At 40.8% G+C, this 21,114-nt stretch overlaps 1 protein-coding gene across 1 annotated transcript in view; it reads left to right on the top strand.

Annotated features, from left to right (window-relative positions):
- cubn (cubilin (intrinsic factor-cobalamin receptor)) overlaps positions 1–21,114 on the top strand; it is a 167,520-nt gene that overhangs the window by 24,896 nt on the left and 121,510 nt on the right. The window contains exons 8-13 of the mRNA XM_075452455.1: positions 809–977; positions 1,433–1,564; positions 4,644–4,739; positions 4,966–5,090; positions 11,065–11,257; positions 12,141–12,259. Of these exons, the coding sequence (XP_075308570.1) occupies positions 809–977; positions 1,433–1,564; positions 4,644–4,739; positions 4,966–5,090; positions 11,065–11,257; positions 12,141–12,259 (834 nt within the window). The remainder of the gene's footprint in view (positions 1–808; positions 978–1,432; positions 1,565–4,643; positions 4,740–4,965; positions 5,091–11,064; positions 11,258–12,140; positions 12,260–21,114) is intronic.

Below are 21,114 nucleotides of genomic sequence, written 5' to 3'. Positions count from 1 at the left end.
TGTTATGACGAATTCGGCGCTACTAAAGCTAGCCGTAGTGAGCAACGCACTTCCGGTTATTTTCACAAAATAAAATACACGTTGCCTTTTATCATAGGGAAAGCCATTACGATACAATTGGTGCTTTTGTTTTGAAAATAGGAAGTGAACCTACCCTTGTTATAGCTAGCTTGAAACTGCCGTTTTGAAAGGAAATGACGATCGGCGATGTCACGTTACGTTACATCCTGGGTAGTTTGAGTATGAGTAGTAACCTCATGATGCATACCCAACATTTCGGCGAATCTAGTATGCATTAGGGAACTTCTCGCTTACTCAAACTCTCATACTAACTCAAAAAGTTAGTAGGAGTAGTAGGAGTAGTTGGAGAAGTATGCGGTTTCGAACACAGCTTGGATCTTCTTTCTGATGGGGAATGTCAGATCGCTTTCTGTGGTCAGAGGAATCCACATTTCAGCTGCTTTTGGGGAAAACGGACATTGGATTGTATGTGCCCCAGGCTATTGTCGGTGAAAGGAGCTAAATTTAGCACTTACAATAGTATGGGGAGCATCAATGCCCTCGGCACAGGTGATTTGCACATGTGTAAAGTTACCACAGATTCAGAAGCATTGATTGGAGTTTTGGAGAGACGAACACTATCATCAAGTTCAAGTATTTTTCCAGAAGGTCTTTCATTATTTCAAGGAAGATGCTAGACCTCCCAACTTTTTTCAGTGTGTTGCTGGTATTAAATTCTAGGCTTATTTTCTTTTTAAAAATATAATATATTTTACTGTGTTTCACATTATTTTGTTCCTTTAAACAGCCCAATTACCAGTGCATTTGCGAGACAGGCTGGGAGGCCCCAGCTGGGAACCCAGCGTGTGTGGCTGATGTTGATGAGTGTAACCTACCCATCAAGCCCTGTTCGACCAACCCTCTCGTTTCCTGCTACAACACTCAGGGTTCTTTCTACTGTGGACTCTGTCCTTCCGGTAACTCAATAGCATAACTCATAGTTGGCTCTGTTCTGCAGTTCCATCTGCAGCACTAGTACTCTTGTTCAAAACCTTCATTACAAGCATGATAGTCTGCAAAAGTGTTGTGTTTGAGTAAGACATTTTTAAATCTTAGAGTAAGACATTTTATACCAAGATACAATTTTTCATCTCTTAACTCAAATAGCTAAAAGTTTATCCATCCCATCCTTTATCTTCCCATCCAGTACTTCTTGATTGTGAGACTGGTTTAACTCACAATCAACCATTAGAAAACAAAGGCAACAAGAGCACCTAGACTCAGATCAATTTTCTACTAAGCCTGATCCTGTGTTTTGTAGTTTAAGCAAGTGATCCCATAATCTAAATATAAAGAGTTCTGAATTATCTTATATACAGTATAAGTTACGAAAGATTGAAAAGATTTGATCTTATTTCCCCAAATGTCTCAGGTTGGCAAGGCAGTGGCTACAGCTGTCGGGATGTGGACGAATGCTTGACAAATAATGGCGGCTGCTCCACCACCCCAGTGGTGCAATGCCTGAACACTATGGGTTCTTTTCACTGTGGTTCCTGTCCTCCAGGTATAATTGAAAAGTTATAAATGCAACTGAAGTTCTATACATTTCCATTACTATACTCGATGATACATTTCTAGACACACACGAGTGAGGCATCATTGAGGAAAATAATATTTCTCAGCTTTTTTTTTTTTTTTTTTTTTTTACAATTGAACAAAAAGTGGCATGTCCAAATTTATTAATACCTTCTCAATAATCAATAGAAAAGCCTTTATTGGCTATTCCAGCAATCAAACGCTTCCTAGAACTGCTGACCAGCGTTTTGCATGTCTCCACTGGTATTTTTGCCCATTCGTCTTCAGCGATGAGCTCCAGCTCTTTCAGGTTGGAGGGTCTCCTTGCCATCACCCTGATCTTTAGCTCCCTCCACAGATATAGCATGCTTTTAGATTCTTTGACTTTATTCATCCCCGAAGGGAAATTAGGTCGTCATAGCAGTCCGGTATATTTGAATACAATAAAATACAAAACTGAGGTAGAAAAAGTTTAAAATAAAAACACAGAATGGGACAAATAATATAATATGAATATGTAACTAGAATGTGCAAAAGATTAGAATATTTTATAAATATGATATATAATATCAATTTGTTCCAGTATTTGAGGTACAGAGTGCGAAAGGTGACAGGTAGGTTTAGTCCAGTTATGTCATAGTGGCTCTGACAGAGGTAGATGAGTTATAAAGTGTCCTCCACCACCTCCTCCAGGGTGACAAGCTTGGAGCCAACAACAGACTCTGCTTTCCTGATCAGTTTGTTCAGTCTGTTGGCGTCCTTTGCCTTGATACCCCAGGACACCGCAGTAAAGAAGATGGTGCTCGCCACAACAGACTGATAAATCATCTGCAGCATCTTGTTGCAGATGTTAAAGGGCCTGAGCCTCCTCAGGAACTAAAGCCGACTGAGACCCTTCTTATAGATGTCCTCTGTGTTAGTGGACCAGTCCAGTTTATTGTCCAGTGTGAAACCCAGGTACTTGCATGCTGGTACCACCTCCACATCCGTCCCACCGATGCAGACAGGAGAGGGCCTTCAGCAGTCTGGGCTGGATGGTGTTGAAGGCGCTGGAGAAGTCGAAGAACATGATCTGGACTTGGGTTTTGGGTCTGTCCAGGGAGGAGTAGGCCTTCTGCAGCAGGTGGATGATTGCATAATCAACCCCAACATGGGGCTGAAATGCGAACTGGTGGTGAGGGGAGTTGGGGGGTTGTTGCTCGGAGAAGCAGAAAACTGGTTCAACTCATTGACACGTCGTTCATTCCCCTCAGCTGCACCCCCACCTCTCTTGTGGAAGCCGGTGATCTCTCTCATCCCACTCCATACGTCCATGATGTTGTGCTCCAGTTTTCTCATGTAGTTGTCCTTGCTGTCCCTGATGCTGCGCTTAAGCTCCCTTTGTACTCGTTTGAGTTCTGCTCAGTCCCCTGATTTAAAGGCCCTCTTCTTCTCGTTGAGAAGGGCCTTAGGGTCGCTGGTTACCCACGGTTTGTTGTTAGGGTAGTAGCGGACCTCTTTCGTGGGGATGGTGTTATCAATGCAGTACCCAAAGCCCTGTTTCGACTATGCAGTCCGGTACGGGTCGAATCAGAATGGTTCGCTTATTTCAGTGTCTCCACTACCACGAAAGCATACCGGTCCCATGGTACCCGTTACCATTTTTGTAACCCTTCTGCTTGGGGTACCTAGGACACAGGACCGATTCCCTTGGGGAGGTGCAGACTTTGCTAACCGTTGTTGGTGAGGAGGCTGTGTTGGTGTGTGTACAGTGTGTACAGTGGGAACGCAAAGCTGACCCCAAAGCGACCCGACCCGTACCGTACCGATAAGAAGTGACCCGAGCCGTACTGACAGTGGAAATGAGGCTCAATGTACTCAGAGACACAGTCAGTCAGGCCATCAATGTCCTCACCATGTGGCTTATACAGAGCATCCCAGTCTGTGGCCTCCAGCGCTCCACTCAGTGTTTCCATGGCCTCAGGAGACCATTTCCTCACTGTCCTCACTGGGGCTGGGTGCTGCTGAACCACAGGCTTGTATAATGGTGAGAGCAGGACTTGGTTGTAGTCTGACCTGCCCAATGGTGGCGGGGCAGTGGAGCTGTACGCATCTTTAACATTTGCGTCTTCTTAGGGTTGAAGGCGTCTCCTTTTTCACGCCAAATGAAGGATACATCATTGTGGCCAAACAATTCCATTTCTGTTTCATCTGACCATAAAACAGAAGACCAGAAGTCCTCTTCTTTGTCTAGATGAGCATTTGCAAAGGCCAAGCGGGCTTTTGTGTGCCTTATATGGAGAAGTGGCGTCCTCCGTGGAACCCAGCAGTGTCCGTAGGACTGTCTGCCTTCAGACGTTGTCACCAGCAGAGCCCAGATTCACCAGGATGGCCTTGGTGGTGATCCTTGAATTCTTTTTCACCTCTCACTATCCTCCTGGCCAGCATAGTTATCACTTTTGGCTTCTGACCACGTCCTCTGAGATTTTCCACAGTAAGGAACGTCTTGTATTTTTTAGTAATACTTTGCAATGTAGCCACTGGAAACATCTAAAAATTCTAGATATGGCCTTAGAGCCCTTTCCTGACTTGTGAGCAGCCACAATGCGCAGCCGCAGGTCCTCAGTGAGCTCCTTTGTCTTAGCCATGACTGTTCACAAACCAACTGCAGAGAGCTGCTGTTTTTCACCGGCTGAGTCGATTAAAACAGCTGTTCCCAATGAATCAGGCTAATTAGGATGCTTTAGAACAGCTTGGACTTTTTGGAATGGTATAGAACTTTGGATTTTCCCATAGACTGTGACAGTTTGCAAAGGGTATGAATCATTTTGGATTATGCCACTTTTAGTTCAAATGTAAATAAAAGCTGAGAAATCATTTTTTCCACAATGGTACCTCTTGTACATTGTCTTATTATCTTCTGGGAGACGCCTGTGTCATTTCCAATCAAGAAAAAACTTGTTGGTTAAATAAAAGTAACTTTTAAGTCAAAATTTGCCAGGGGTATGAATAATTTTGGGCTTGACACACACACACACACACACACACACACACACACACACACTCAAACAGTTCTTGTCTTTGTGCAGGTTATGAGGGGGATGGAAAAATATGCACACAAGCTGATATCTGCTCTTCAAACAATGGAGGCTGTTACGCATCAGCAACTTGCTCCTCCAGCCCAGGTAAAATAAACATGCATGACTTTACTTTGACGATTCCAGCCAATTGCACATGAAGTACTAATGAGAAATGTCTGATTAATTTAATTTGCCTGTACTTAGTTTTTTTTAAATATTATTTAAGACATTAATTAATAACCTGTTCTGCACTGTTGCAGTTTAAGGATGATATGTATAAAAGTGAACGTGATGAAGTGTTTCTTTTTTCCTCAAATCAAATATCCACCAGGTTCAAACTTCCCTGTATGTACCTGTCCACCTGGGTACACAGGCAACGGTTACGGTCCAACTGGCTGCACCCAGACAAGCAACATCTGTCAGACAAACAATCCCTGTGTCAACGGACAGTGCGTGGTAAGTGTGTGACCATGTGCATCTGGAGTCTTCTCTGACTTATGTACTCATGCTGCTCCCACTGCTCATGGGAATCTTTGGATAAATCTCACAGACTGAAACTGTGAAGTGCCAGAAAGACACTGACTCCATTGAATATTGGTTAGATTACTTTTAATCCCGAAGCCTCCTTACACTGAATCGTTCAATAGAACCCTAGAACCCTTTCCAGTTCAAAATTCCAGTTCAAAAATTCAAATTTACTTACACGCCACATTGTACCTTACTGTGAACGAGGCTCTGCTCTAACCGACATTACTCCTGAAATATTTTTAAAAAGGGCCCTGGGTGACATTTGTATCATTATCCAATCCTAATTTATCCAAATTTTCTGTTTTATTACCAGAAGTTTAGATGAACAATTTTATGAAAGTTCACGATAAAGAAGAAAGTTTGGCACTTATTGAAACATGTTGAAAAAACCCCAAGCACAACGTTTAAAGTCGGAGTAAATCAGAAAGAGATTTGCATTATGAGTTTGTGACACCGCAGAAACATGTTATTCATGACTAAATCAAATGTGAATTGTTAAAATTATTGCCAATATAAAAGATTTAATTTTAAAGTCAAAAGTGTTCAGAACTGCTTAGTTGTGCAACCACAAAGACAAGCCGTGAACTATGTTCCCAACATTCTTTAACTTTAACTTTCATGGTGAGGGAATCTGCTGCGGATGATGTTGCTGAGACGCTGTCAGGGTGAGCACACTAGTGACAGTCTGCTCAAGCTTTAATAAACTATGGTTTAGTGTATTCGTTAAGACATCATTTTTTGCTATTCCAACATGTACATGCACATATAGTCTGTAACAACCAGCATTAAAAACTGTCAGTTTTAATCCACCAACAGTTAATCTGATTATCCGAGCTGGTGTACAACATGTGCAGTTCCCCGTTTCAACTTTTCTTTTTACACAATATATCAAATTCTTCTTCTCAATCATTCTCAGCAGTTTCAGTAAGCAGTCCAAATTTAGGGATTATGTATTTCTATGATGACAGCAGAATATTTAGCTTGTTCATTATCAGATACCAGCCAGATTGTTTAGTGGAATAATATACACTGGGATATTTGTATTATTTATATAAAAATCACATGAGGCATTCTTTGGGCCTATATTTCAATTTGAAATATCAGATTATTGAAAAGTGTTGTAACCAGAACGTCCAAAAACATTGGAAATTACAAAAAATAAATGAAAAGGAACAAATCTCTATACAAGATGACATTTACATACATTTCTATAAAAACTCTCATTCTCACCTTTTTGGAAAAATTAAAAATCAGCCTCGCTTTGTAGCAAGAGACAACCATTATATTTGGATAACCTGAAGAATGAACTAAGATGTGTGTTCAGCCAGAAAAATAACATTATTGATTACTTTAAACATAACTGTAGTTTGAGACAGAAAAGGTAGTTTTACATTTTCACTTCTATTATGATAGGAAGCCAAATCCAATCATAAAACTAGGAAATGGATAAGTTTACCCATATGGAAAAAGCAAGGCCCGCCAGATATTTGCAGACTAGGCACAGGCTATGAGTCTATGTGTGTGTGTTTTGGCAAATCTTGGCAGGTCCTGTTGTGCTAGTGATAGCCACCCAGGCAAGCTAGCCAGTGACGATACAAAAACTATTCCTGAGTTCCACGATTTAACTGTTCTGTTCCAGTGTTGACGACCCTGAAGCAAACAGTCGTTTGGCGAATTCCTTGGCTTTTTTAGGGTCTGTGAAGGAAGTCTGTGTATAATCAGGAATCTTGCAGGGTAAAGTAGGCCATACCTGACGCTGGACTTCTCTCAGTAGCTTCCTGGCGTGGTTGAATAATGCTTTTCGCTTAGAGGAGTGTAGTTAGGAAAGATTTGAATCCTCTTGCCGTTGCGGTAAAGTTGTTTGTTTGTGTGGTGTCAGTGTGTGATATGTAGTAATGTCTAAGGTGTAATTAAAACTGACGGGCAGGTGGCTGCAGGGCATAGCAAAGGGAACCACCTCGATGGCCCCATCCACCACATCCTCACTAAACACGCATCCCCCCAAAACCGTGCGAAAGAAGATAATCCAGAAAGCCAGTGAGCCTGGCAACATCTGGGGAGCCACTGCACATCCATGAAAGCACCCACCTGGGGAGGCCCCCCTTACAAATCCTTCAAAAAAAGAAAAAACACACCATAAACATGGAAATACAACTTTCGCAACACAGCAGCCTGAGTCTGAGACCCATCCTCCCAGGCCCACCCAAGGAGTCCCAACAGGGGGAGAGCACCCCCACATCACATCCCACCACCCTGTGGATGCATTAGAGGCCCCACAGAGAGTCCCCAGAGAGGCTGTAATGTGGTAGTGGGCATATTCTGTAAACTACAGTTAATAGGCAGAACTATGGTCTTAGACCAGTTAATAGAGCAGTCAGAAAGTGCTGAGAATTTATTTATGAGTGTGATTGTGTGAGTGAGAGAGAACTGTGAGTTCTGGAGGAAAAGTAATACATCATTTATTTATTTATTTATTTATTATTTGATTAAGACCATGCACATTAATCATCATATCAGCAAAAGCATCAAAGTAAATATGCACAGTTGCTAAATTTCATCCGTTGTTCTAAAGCAGGTATCATAAAAAACATACAAACAATACACCATGACAAATGGATATAACATGTAGAAATCTTACACACACAAAAAAAAGTCCAGATTCACATCATCAGAATAAAGGCTCATATAATGCTCAACGTTTTTGGATTGGATGCCTTTAATATCTTTATTTTGTCTGACGGCAGCTGCTAGAGATTCATGGCAAAAAGTGAGGGGCAAAGTGGGTAACCCTGTCTGGTGCCCCGCTGCAGACTGAAGCTTGGAGAGGTTTGATCATTTGTGCTGACACATGCATTCGGAGAACTATATATTATTCTTATCCAGTTGATGAAGGATGACCCAAACCTGAATCAGTTAACTCGATCAAATGCTTTTTCAGCATCTTGAGAGACGATTGTGGTTCCCAAGTTGTTGATCTTCGAATAGTCTATGAGATTAATTAGTCTGCATGTGTTAGTGGATGAGTGTCTACCCTTTATATAACCTGTCTGCTCAGGATGTATTATAAGGGGAGTTATTTTTTCTATTCTTTTGGCGAGGGCTTTATAAAATTATTTTGAGGTGTATTGGGCGTTAGCTGCGTTAGCTGCATGGAAGTACGGGGTCTTTTCCTGGTTTCTGTAGAACGATAATGTTAGCAGAGTTCATGTTTGGGGGTAGCCGGCCATTCTCCTTTACTTGCGACATTTTGTGAAATGTATGCCAAAATATTCCAGAATTTTCTTTGTATTTCAGAATTCTCTGCTGTTAAACCATCTGGTCCTGGGGCTTTATTACTAGGCATATGTTGAAGGGCTTCATGGACAGAGGTGAATCCAAAGCCATGGCCTGTTCCAGTTGAAATTTTGGAAGGTTGATTTTACTAAGAAACTGATCAATGTTACCGTCTGGTGGATCATTTTGTGATGAATATATTGTTTTGTAAAAGTCCCTAAAGATTAGTTGATTATGTCAGGGTCATGGGTGATATTTCCTTCTGAGTCATTAACAGAGGAGATAGTTTTTTTTTTCACTTCCTTTATCTTTAATTGATTGGCCAGGAATCTCCCAGATTTGTGACCATGTTCTTTGTACCAGGAACTGTTTTCTTGTCAGTTATTTAATTTAACTTTAAATTTAATTTTATTCCTTTAGCGGTTTTATTGTGCGAGGCCATAGTTCTCCCAAGTGATGTAATGATGCCTGTGCACAATTTGTATGCATGCATCTATGGAAGCATATATATCACATACATATTTTAATCTAGGTAACCTCGGTTTGCCGGGCAGCAATCGTGGCCAGTACTGCATTGTTTGGTGTTTCTGCCTCGTCAATCATAATCAGAGTCGAGTCACTTGGGTCCGAGTGGTCAGGGCCCACTTCTTGTTTAATCTAAATTTTCCATTTTTTTTAACCTCATATATCTATGTAGGTGGGTAGGTGGGGTACTGGGTAGATGTATGCATGTGGCACCATGACCATGGGAATGCATACAAATGTGTCCACAGTCAAGGGTTCTACGGTAAGATGATGAGCTTCATTGGCCTTTAAGAACATATAGGCAAATATACACAGAACGTTTCCACTGAATCTGTATTGGCTACTTTCCACAACATAAAACAACAACTTGTATTGTTTCTTTTCTTTGTCCAAAGATCAAATTAAGTGCAAAAAAAAATCTCTTTAATGTACTCTAAGAAGATATCTTTTGGCCAACTGTTAATTCTCTCTATTCAATGTTTGTCCCTTTATAAAGCAATAACAATAAAAAGATATATTGAAAAAATAAAATGTCTTTATATGTCTACAGATTGAAATAAGAAAATTAGTGAGTTGGCCATTGCTTTGCATGTCATGCACTGAGCATCCCATGCATCATGACCAAGACAAAAACACGGGGATTTTTTCTGTAATTCGGCCATAAATTTACATTTACATGTCGGCGTTTTCTAGCTGCCGTCGCCATGTGCTGTTGTAAACAGAGAAACTCATGCTGAGTGCAGTCAGGGGCTCATCATAGTGCTGACCAGTTGCATGTTTGAAGAGAGAAGGCGATCAACCAATGATATTTTCAATGACCAATGATAAATTCTTTATAGCAGGAGTTTCCAAACTTTTCAGCCCAAGACCCCAAAATTAACAGTGCAAGAAACCTGCGACCCCCAGAGGTAGGTGAAGCATATAAAACATCAAGCTCAGGCATAAACTTGTACTATTATCATTTGCAAATGCTGTTATATTTCTCAGATTTAATTGTCTTCCAATCAGCGAGTATGGTGAGTGAAATGCAACACTAATCAGATGTAAACATATTTGAGGCAGAGATAGAGCAAAGTCCCGGCCAATTTTGAAATCCCAGCTGGACCAGCTGCGATTTTCAGCTCTCAAAAAGAGGACGTCTGGTCAACCTAGATAAAGACATGACAGAGCTATCACAAACACGTCTCACTCCTCCATCGCATCAACAGCAAAAGCATAAAATGGCATTTTTATGATAACAGCTTTATTGTTGTTGACAGGTATATTCAGTTGCTTAAGAGAGTTTAGGGCGAAACTAAATACTCTAAGTGCCCTGTCGTATTTAAATATAACAATTGATAAATGCATAGTAAGGTAGACAGACTGTAATTAACAAACTCAGACAACAAGTAAAACTACCGTACTCAAATGTGGTAGGATGGGACCTAATATCAAGCTCATGGATGACAGCAAAACCACCTACTTTTCCAGGAGACTCAGACAAATGAAAAAGACTTATTTCAACCGGCACAACAGTGTCATCTGGAGACAACCTCATCTGAGTGAGCATGAAAACATCCAGGTTCTTTTTTCATAATAAAACCATTAATGACAGAAGACTTCAGCGAGCGTTAAATATTTGACATTCAGGAGGCCCAAATAATTTAGTATTGGTGCAGAGGAAACAGGAAGGTTTAGGGGTAGCAACTACGAATCAAGTTATGTTAACAACATTTCCTAGTGAGAAACTCTTTTAACGGTCAAATTCCATAATTCAACACAACATACAACCAAAGTTCGTCTTTTAATGTTTTAAGAAACTATGTATTGAAAAAAAAAAAAAAAAAAAAAAATATATATATATATATATATATATATATATATATATATATATATATATATATATATATAAAATACATATAACAATTGTACGTGCAAATCTCTGAATAGATTTACTCCAACTTCAGATGTTAGAATAGCAAAATATTATTTTAACTTGGGTACCATAACATAGCATAGGTTTTAGAACTTATAGTAAGTTCTGGTAATAGGGTTCAGATTTATCATTAGAATCAGGTCCCATTTTAGTACCAAATGAATGAATGCTTGTGTGTCGCTATCACAGAACACTACCTCAGCTCCTGGCTACATCTGCAACTGCAACTCTGGCTGGCAAGGACCTAACTGTGACCAGAACATCAATGAATGCACAAGCAACCCTTGTCAAAATGGAGGAACCTGCACGGATGGCATTAATGGATTTGCATGCACCTGCACGTCCCAGTGGACTGGCTTACTCTGTCAGAACCCACAGCAAGGTACTAACAATACAAGAAGATAAAAGGGTATATAAAAGAGTCCCATAGGAATATAGATAGGAATATAAAACAAAATTTAAGATGTAACATATTAATTTCAGTCTATTTCATAGAGTCCAGTTTAGAATAATTGTCACCTCTGTGACAACAAGTAAAAGTCAAATAATTAAAACGAATATAGAGAAAGACTCAGGATAAAATTGGCAGACAACACTGTCGTTCATAAAGTGAAATACAAAACAATGACATCAACATCATTATTAGCACTCACAAATTCAATTTCCTCAGACAAGCAACAAGCAGTTCCGCAATTCCAAAGAGTACAAAGCAATTTCCAAGGACCTTAACATCCTTGTTTTGAAAGTTTGTGACGTTCACAGGAATTTGTACCATTTTACATCAGTTAATACGGTCAACAAACACACACATTGAACTCAGCAGTATTTCAATGGCACAGAAAATAGAAGACACGAAGACAAGACCAATGTTTCCAAAAACTTTCATAGATATACCACAGAGAATTAGGCATAATACTCTGTAGACTGAGCAAGCAAACAACATGAGGATCCGGTGTGTTAACATATCAAAAATATAGCCTCTGATGTTCTCACACCCTAAAGGTTCTGTTTTTACTACATACTGATCACAGTAATGGACACTTCTGTTACATGAGAGTGACAGATACATGGGCAGTTCTTCTTTTAACCAGTGATGTGCAGGATTTGATAACACAGGCTTAAGATTTATAAACTTTGAAATTTTAAAGTTTTTTTTTTTTTGTCAGACACTTATGAGAGGGCACACTTAATACTGGTAGACACTTTGATTTTTGTTTTTCAGTATTACGTATTATTTGTTGATTATGTCTGGATCTGTGTTGCAGAGTGTGGAGGCCATCTGACTGGCCCTGCTGGTTCTTTCAGCTATCCGAACACCCCGGGTCATGATCAGTATGATCACCAGGTCAGCTGTGCGTGGGTGATCACCACTGATCCAAACAAGGTCAGTAGCACTTATTGTCTCTACTTGTGGTGAAGGTCCAAGTGCTATGCAATCACCACACTTCAACCTTTCAGTTAACAAAGTTTAAAAACATTTCTGCAGAGCCACTCTTAATGGATAAAACACTCGTTTGATTTTATGAAATGACAGTTTAACACTAGGAAGGTCTCATTGAGTGACACTAAAGTGACACAAGCGGTGAAAAAGGACAAGGTCATACCAACACATTTCACTTCCAGTCATAAAACTGTATAAAATAGCAGTTCTTAAACCCCCTTTGAAAGGAGCTGATTTCCAGGTACTGGGGAGGACACTGGAAGACAGGCTTAGACTGAAAATAGACAAAAAAATAATCTTGAATCTTCTAAAAGGAGCATGTTTAATCACTAATAATCAGAATATGCTATATCAGCATCAACCATTCGAGAGACTACAGCCATATCACTATTATTAGCATCATGCAAAGAAGCTTGGATTTTTAAATGGTCTCTTATGACTAAAGTTGTCACAACCTAAGACACAGTCCAGGTGGACTCAGCACGACTCAGAAGACCAGCTAATCCAACAAAAAGTATTTATATTCCAAAACAACAAAAGACGCTCTCAAGGAGGAGTAGGGGCATCCCAGTCAAGTCACTTCATCGCACCTCACAAAGAGCCACCACCGGACGTGCAGGGCTAAACATGGTACAACAGGAGGAGTTAACCCCACCTGTTAGGGCCAGCCACCACCGCTGTAGGCCATCAGCACCAACAGAACACACAAAAATAAATTGAGTAACACAATCAAGGGTTTTCCAAAATCTCAAATAAAACTGGACTTTTTGGATGTTAAAGACATTTCACCTCTCATCCAAAAAGACTTTTGAGGAGAGTAATGTTCACATTATGGACAGAGAAGACAGATGGTGTAAGAGAACTCAAGGAAGCCATCTATGTTAAACTGGAAAAAACATCTTTGAACAGGTTTCACAATCATTCACACCTTGGATCCTGTGACCGAAATTCGCCCTTTCAGGCAGGTAGACAATTCAGAGGTAATAATGACTGCACATTGGTCAGGGGGCTTAGTGACACATCTGTAACAAATCTCTCTGCTTATAAGCTGATACTCCCCACAATCTAGTTTAGAACTGAAGAAGCCTTTCAGATGAGAGGTGAAATGTCTTCCAGATCCAAAAGGAAGTCCAGTTGCCCAGTCGTCCTCCGATGCTGCAGTTGTCTCCCCGTCGCCTGTCCCAGCCATGAAACCACGGCCCCCGGAGAGGCCCTCCGATCCCAAGCCTCTGCGCTCTGCTGCTGCGGCTACCGTCACCTCAGCACCCAGGCCCGTGTCCTCTGCGGCTCCTTGCGCCGCTGCAGTGAGGACACCGGGATCTCTGAGACCCGCAAGACCAGCCGCGGACGCTACTGCTGGGTTCAACGGTTCTCCAGCCGCACTGCAGTCGCCCCCGCGGCCCTCAAGAAGTCTGCTCGCAGCGGCAACAAACGCTAGCACTCCAACTAGCTTCAAGCCGTCACCTACCATAAATGGTGCTAGCCAGCCAGCTAGCCTGCAGCGACGCCCACTTGGGCACACGTTGGGGCTGAGCAACTCGGAAAGCTGGGCTCCGGAGATTCTGTGCATCGGAGACTCTATCATGAGGTTTGTTGCACTACCTGGTGCAATTACCTACAGTACATCTGGAAAAAAGGTCCAGGATTGTATCGGACAGATTCCACGCTTGCTTGCACAACACCCTTCCGTTCGCACAGTAATCATCCATGCGGGTGCCTGTGACGTCATGGACAAAACATCAATTAAACTACAACAGGATTTCGAAAGCCTATTTTCTGTTGTTGAGAACTTGGGGAAATATTGCATCTTGTCCGGACCAATACCAACACAGAGGCGCGGCTGTGAGCGCTTCAGCAGGTTATATAGTTTACACAAATGGCTACAGAACTTTTGCACGGCAACCTCCAGGGAATATGTGAACCAATTCGACAGCTTCTGGGGAAACCCCCACCTCCTCAAAGCTGATGGTTTACACCCCAATAGAGCAGGAGATATGAAATTGATAACAAATCTCACAAATCACCTCTCACAAATCCCCCCTTTTTCAGACTGACTAGTCAACTGCCCCCCAAACCCACCTGACCTGCCCTCCACTGTCACCTCACCGTCCCCATGCCCCCCCTCTCGGCACACACCCCTCTGTTACCCAATCCCGACTAGAATTAGCAACAGACCCCCTACGATCCCTGGAGCCATCATACAACGACCCAGCCTACAAAACCTCCGGACTCCTGTACGCACAAACTCTCCCAACTCCACAGCCACTCTGACCGTGAAAGCTGCGCTACTAAACGTACGCTCTCTGACTAACAAGAGCTTTGCCGTAAATCAGCTCATTTCGGATGGTAACATTAATTTTATGTTCCTCACCGAAACATGGCTGAATGATAATGGATCAGTGACTCTCATCGAGACTTGCCCCCCCAACTACAATTTCCATTATGCCACAAGACAAAATAAAAAAGGAGGTGGCGTGGCCATTCTCTTCGACGACAAGTTCACATGCAGCCAGATAAATCTAGGCGCTTTCCCCTCTTTTGAATACCTGGCATTGAAAGTCAATACACACCACAGACTAATTATTGTTGCCCTCTACTGCCCACCCAAACCTTCTCAGTCTTTCCTTTCCGATTTTTCCACTTTCCTATCTGAGGTAGTCACAAACCATGACAGAGTTATTATTGCTGGAGATTTTAATGTCCATGTAAATAAGGCAGGTGACACGTTCGCCAAAGAGTTTTTATCCATTTTAGACGATTTCGGGTTAGTCCAGAACGTATCCGACCCAACCCACCTCAAAGGAAATACGCTTGACCTACTCATTTCACACGCATCTAGCGTTGCAAACATCTCTGTCACGGACGTCGGAATCTCTGACCACTATTGTGTGCTATTCGAGTTCTCCCTGTCAACAGCCACTGCTAATAACTGCGTTATTCGCAAACGCCGTCTCAACGCGCTTGCGGAGCAAAAAATCAGTGACCTCATTAAGTCCACTGATATTTTAAATGGCCACCATACACCCAATGAAATGGTCGATAGTTTTAACACAATTTTAAGGAATTTTATAGACGAAGTAGCACCAATTAAAACAAAAACGAGGACTAGAGCTAAAATTTCACCATGGATAAATGATTCACTTCGAGCTTTAAAGAGACAATGCAGAGCTACTGAACGACTCTGGAGGAAAACCAAGTTAGAAGTTCACAGAGTGTCCCTCAGAGAAAAGATCTCCATCTATAACAATGCTGTGCGCCTGGAAAGAAAAGCTTATTTTTCCCGAATCATAACGGACAATAAAAATAACGCCAGAGTTCTATTTTCCACCATTGACCACCTCCTAAAACCCACTCCAACAAACGATCTCCTCACCACAGCGTCAACTGAAAAATGCGAGGAATTTGCAGCATTTTTTATTAAGAAGATAGTCGACATCCGGGAAGGGATTGGGGACTCTGTCCCCAACGACATCTCACCAGACCCTCTCCGAAAGCCGCCCAGCCTCCCATATTTTAGCCCGATCACCGAGGACGATCTCTATAAATTAATCAAGGACAGCAAACAGTCAACCTGCAGCCTCGACCCTATTCCCACTTTTTTCCTGAAAAACATTTTTAGCTGTCTCTCACCATACATACTTGATATTATTAACAGCTCCATTCTCACTGGCATTTTTCCCAACTCGTTCAAAACAGCTATAGTCAAACCACTCTTGAAAAAAGCAAACCTGGACCAAAGCATCCTCAACAATTACAGACCCATCTCCAACCTTCCCTTCCTCAGCAAAATCCTAGAAAAAGCAGTTTTTAAACAATTAAACGCATTCCTTTCCGAAAATGACATTCTGGAAAAATTCCAATCTGGGTTCAGAGCAAACCACAGCACTGAAACAGCTCTGACCAAAATAACCAGTGACCTCAGACGCAACACTGCTGCAAACAAGGTGTCAGCCCTGATTCTCCTGGACCTTAGTGCCGCATTCGACACATTAGACCATAGTCTACTTTTACACCGCCTTGAATCATGGGTGGGACTGTCCGGCCATGCCTTAAACTGGTTCAAATCGTACATCACAGACAGAACTTTTTTAGTCAGCATCGGAGATCATGTGTCCAGCAAATACGATGTGCCCTTTGGTGTTGCTCAGGGAAGCTGCCTGGGCCCTCTCCTCTTCTCCCTATACATGCTACCCCTGGGCAGTGTCATCAGAGAGCACAACATTGATTTCCACAGTTACGCGGACGACACCCAATTATATATCGCCATCGAGCCAAACCATTCCACCACCATCTCTGCTATATCCACCTGCCTCTGCGCCATCACCAAGTGGATGAACAGTAACTTCTTAAAGCTTAACGAGGAAAAAACAGAAGTTTTACTGATCGGCCCCCCGGATAAACGCCAAGCACTTCACCATTGCCTTGGTGACTTAAAAGTGCACACTAAAGACACTGTTACCAGCCTTGGCGTGATCTTTGACCCCGACCTGAGCTTCCGTCCCCATATTAACAACATTATCAGATCTGCCTATTTCCATCTTAGAAACATTGCCAAGGTGCGTGTATATGTCTCCATTCAAGATGCTGAAAAACTTTTGCACGCCTTTGTGACCAGCAGAATCGATTACTGTAATGCACTCTTCACTGGTCTCCCAAAAAAAATACTTGATAAGCTACAACTCTTACAGAATAGTGCGGCACGATTGCTTACAAAGACCAGGAAGAGAGAGCATATTACCCCTGTCCTGGCAGCCTTACATTGGCTGCCTATACCTTACAGAATCGATTTTAAAGTTCTTTTAACAGTGTTCAAGGCCCTAAACGGTCTCGCCCCTCCATACATCTCTGACATACTGTCCTTTTACACCCCTACCCGTTCCCTCAGGTCAGCTGACTCCAAACTCCTGAAAATTCCACCTCCCCCACCAAAAAAGATTGGTGAAGCCGCATTTGAGTTTTACGCACCCAAAAAATGGAATTCCCTCCCCTTGCATATTAGAACAGCCCCCTCTGTGGACACTTTTAAGAAACAGCTCAAAACACATCTTTTTACTCTTGCATTCCCTTAGCTGCCGTCATTCGTTTATCAACACTCTTTTTTTCTGTTCCCCGTTGTTTTTAGTCAATTTGTGTGAAATTTGTTTAATCTCTGTATTGGTTTTTAAATATTTATTTTAATAAGTTTGATTTTAATTTTCATTACCTTTTTTTAACCTTATTTCTTGTGTCACTGTGCTCTATTCTTTGTTGCTTTTAATTTTGTTTTTTTAATTCTTTTATTGTTAGAGCACTTTGAGCTGCATTCTATGTATGAAAAAGTGCTTTATAAATAAAATTATTAATTAATTATTAATTAATTATTCAAGCTTTTAGGAGTATTTATCATACCAAGTTAGAACAAGTTTTTCAATTAATAGAAATCTCCCACTCACACATGCACACCTTAAATGGCTCAGAGAACCACCAGCTTCCCACAAATGATATCCACTTAGGAGTAAGTCACAATAGCAGGCTTCACAAGCATGCCACAAAATACATCAATAGAAAAGTAAGCAAAACCAATTAAAAATGTCCAGTAAGGATGTCCATCGTACTCAAAGTCGTCGTCAAAATCTGATAAATATCCTGCCATGTTGCACAAAACTAGCAACCTCTGTCAACTGATCAACTTGAGAAACTATTGACGGACTCAAATCTTGACTTTCTTTGCCTGACAGACTCGTCATCTGACGCTTCATACTTAGTGCCCGGTTTTAATATTTTCAGAAAGGATCGAACGTCTGGTAGAGGAGGTGGACTGTTGATGTATGTGAGAGACTCTATAATCTGCAAGGAAATTGAAGTGAAATGTGCGGATTTGGAATGCATGGCAATAAGAATGATTTTATCCACCAATATGTCCTTCACTGTCATGTGCATATATAGACCACCCTCATCAAACACTATGTTTTATGAGCATTTAAGAAATATACTGAAGGAAATGGACACAAATAAAGAAATACTTTTACTTGGAGATTTTAACATTAACTGGACTAATAAGTCAATTAGAAAAAACCTTAAAGATCTCACGAATCACTTTAACCTCACCCAATTAATCCAAGGCCCCACCAGAATTACACCATTATCTCAAACACAAATTGATTTAATATTTAGTAATAAGCCAGAGAGAATAACAAAAACTTTTAATTTTTTAACTGGAATATCAGACCATAATTTAACATTGATATCAAGGAAACTAACAAAACAGAGGTTTATGTATCAACAGGAAAGCAGAAGAACCTCAAGTATTATACCAAAGACGCTTATTAGTGAATTTGAAAATCAGTTCAAGCAACAGAGTTGGAATGAGATTCTGTCTACTAAGGAGCTTGAAAATGCTTCAGAGAACCTAATGACTATTATTAATAGAATGAAAGATGATTTTAGCAAAAACATTACATTCTCAAGAAAAAAACAAAATCTCCCGTGGCTTAGTGATCAACTTTGGGACTTAATGCGTCAAAGGGATCATGCATTGAAAATTTCACTTAAATCTGGGTTAGCATGTGATAGGAGAACTTTTCAGCAGCTACGTAATAAAGTTGTTAATGAACTGAGAAAGGCCAAAGCTAATTTTTTTATTAACATTATAAATGACTCAAAAGGGAACGCCAAGAAAACATGGCAAAATATTAATAGAGCTCTTAAGAAAGACAGCAATAAAAAATGCACTGGGTATGAATTGCAAGTGCAGGGGACCCTCACCCAGGACAAAGTCCAAATTTCTTCTATGTTCAATAGTTATTTTATTGATTCAGTTCATGATCTAGCATTAGGTTTTGGTTCAAGAGAGAAAATCATTACAGTAGTGAAAGAGGATATTCCATCCTTTAACATCTTAGAAGTGTCAGAAGTGTCTGTAACTAAAATCCTAAAGCAGCTCAAAAATTCCAAGGCAAAATATATTTTTGACTGTGACTGTGCATTTGTTAAAAAGTATGCAAATATTCTCTGTTCTCCTATTACTCGTTTGGTCAACCTATCCATTACACAAAGTTACTTTCCTACTGCCTGGAAGACAGCAGTAATAACCCCTATCTTCAAATCTGGGGATGCAACCAATGTTGCAAAGTATAGGCCAATCAGCATCCTCCTAACCATCTCTAAAGTTACTGAAAGGGTTGTATGTGACCAGTTGATAGCCTACTTGAAAGGCCACTCCCTACTGCACCCTATGCAGTTTGGATTTAGGAAAAAATCACTCAACGGAAACGGCCCTTTGTTACTTTATAGAGCAAATTAAATCTAAGCTTGATGGAGGTGGTGTAGTTGGTGCTGTCTTCCTGGATTTTAGGAAGGCATTTGACACAGTAAATCACAATGTTTTGTTGTCTAAACTCTCACAGCTTGATTTCTCTACTGATGCTTTGTCATGGATGGAATCTTATTTAGTTTCAAGAAAGCAGTGTACAAGAATTATTGACACATGCTCCACCCTGTCTAATAGCACAATTGGAGTGCCCCAGGGATCGATTTTAGGACCAATTTTATTTAGTCTATATATTAATGATTTAACCTTGATTTGCCAAGATGTTAGTATGCAAATGTATGTAGATGATACAGTTCTTTATGTACATGCCAAAACAAGACAACAAGCTGCGTTAAAACTTACATCAGCCCTAAACAAAGTGTCAGATTGGCTAAGATACAACTGTCTTACTCTGAATGTTAGCAAGACAGTAGCCATGTATTTCTCCATCAAGAGGTGTGATGTAAGCCAGCAACCTGACATCTTTGTTAAGGGGGAGGGCATAAAAACTGTGGACAATTTTAAGTATCTGGGTGTTATCATTGACTCTAATTTATCATTTAAAAAGCACATTAAGAAGACATCAAAATGTGTCAGGGCTAGTTTAGTGAACTTTAGGCATATTAGACACCAGTTGCCACTTCCTGCGGCTAAACTGTTCTTACATTCAATGATTTTTTCACATCTGTCACACTGTTCTACTAGTTGGTCACAGGCAGGTGTGACCACCATACAACCATTAGCCACTCTCTACAAAATGGCTCTTAAGGTTCTGGAAGAAAAGGCAAGAAGGTATCATCACTGTATTATAATTTGAAAGTACAACTTACTGTCCTTTGATAGTTTTATCTGTTTTGCAGACATGTGTTTAATGTATAAAATTATTAATGATCTTGCACCACCACCTCTTAAGCAATGTATATCACTCTGCAGAGATAAATTAAGAGTCTCAAGGTCCTCTGTAAGAGGTGATTGTTATGGGGATTACAGGAAGACTTCTTTTGGTCAATCAGCTTTCTCTGTTAGTGCAGTTAAAAAATGGAATGTAATTCCAGTTCATATCAGGAACAGTACAAGTTTTAACCAATTTAAACGATCACTAAAGACATGGCTAAAGGCTGATCAAAGATGTGACCATTAATCAATGTGTTGTGTTGTAGTAAGCACTGCCATATGGTATGTGTATCATTTTGTGTGTGTATTGCTTGTCATGTGATAATGTGATTGTATATGGTTTTATGTTTTAGTATGATGTTGTTGCTGCTTCTAGTGTGTGCCTTGTAGTGGCAACAGTAGGGCATGTATTGTCTATGTTTTTAATGTGTGTGTGTATGTGTGTGTGTTTTAGTTCCCTGCCCAGGGACCACAGATGTAAATTAGCTTTTTAGCTAACTCTTGTACATGGCCCCTGTCAAATAAGCTAATAAACTAAACTAAACTAAACTGTGAAGTTAGCCGACTGTCACAGAGCACGGAGTGAATAAGCTGTGCTGCAGCGGCACGTCGATGA

This window comes from Odontesthes bonariensis, chromosome 20, assembly GCF_027942865.1.
Source record: "Odontesthes bonariensis isolate fOdoBon6 chromosome 20, fOdoBon6.hap1, whole genome shotgun sequence".
Classification (NCBI taxonomy): domain Eukaryota; kingdom Metazoa; phylum Chordata; class Actinopteri; order Atheriniformes; family Atherinopsidae; genus Odontesthes; species Odontesthes bonariensis.
Note: the sequence above shows the minus strand (reverse complement) of the source record. Positions and strands in the feature narration are given on the sequence as shown.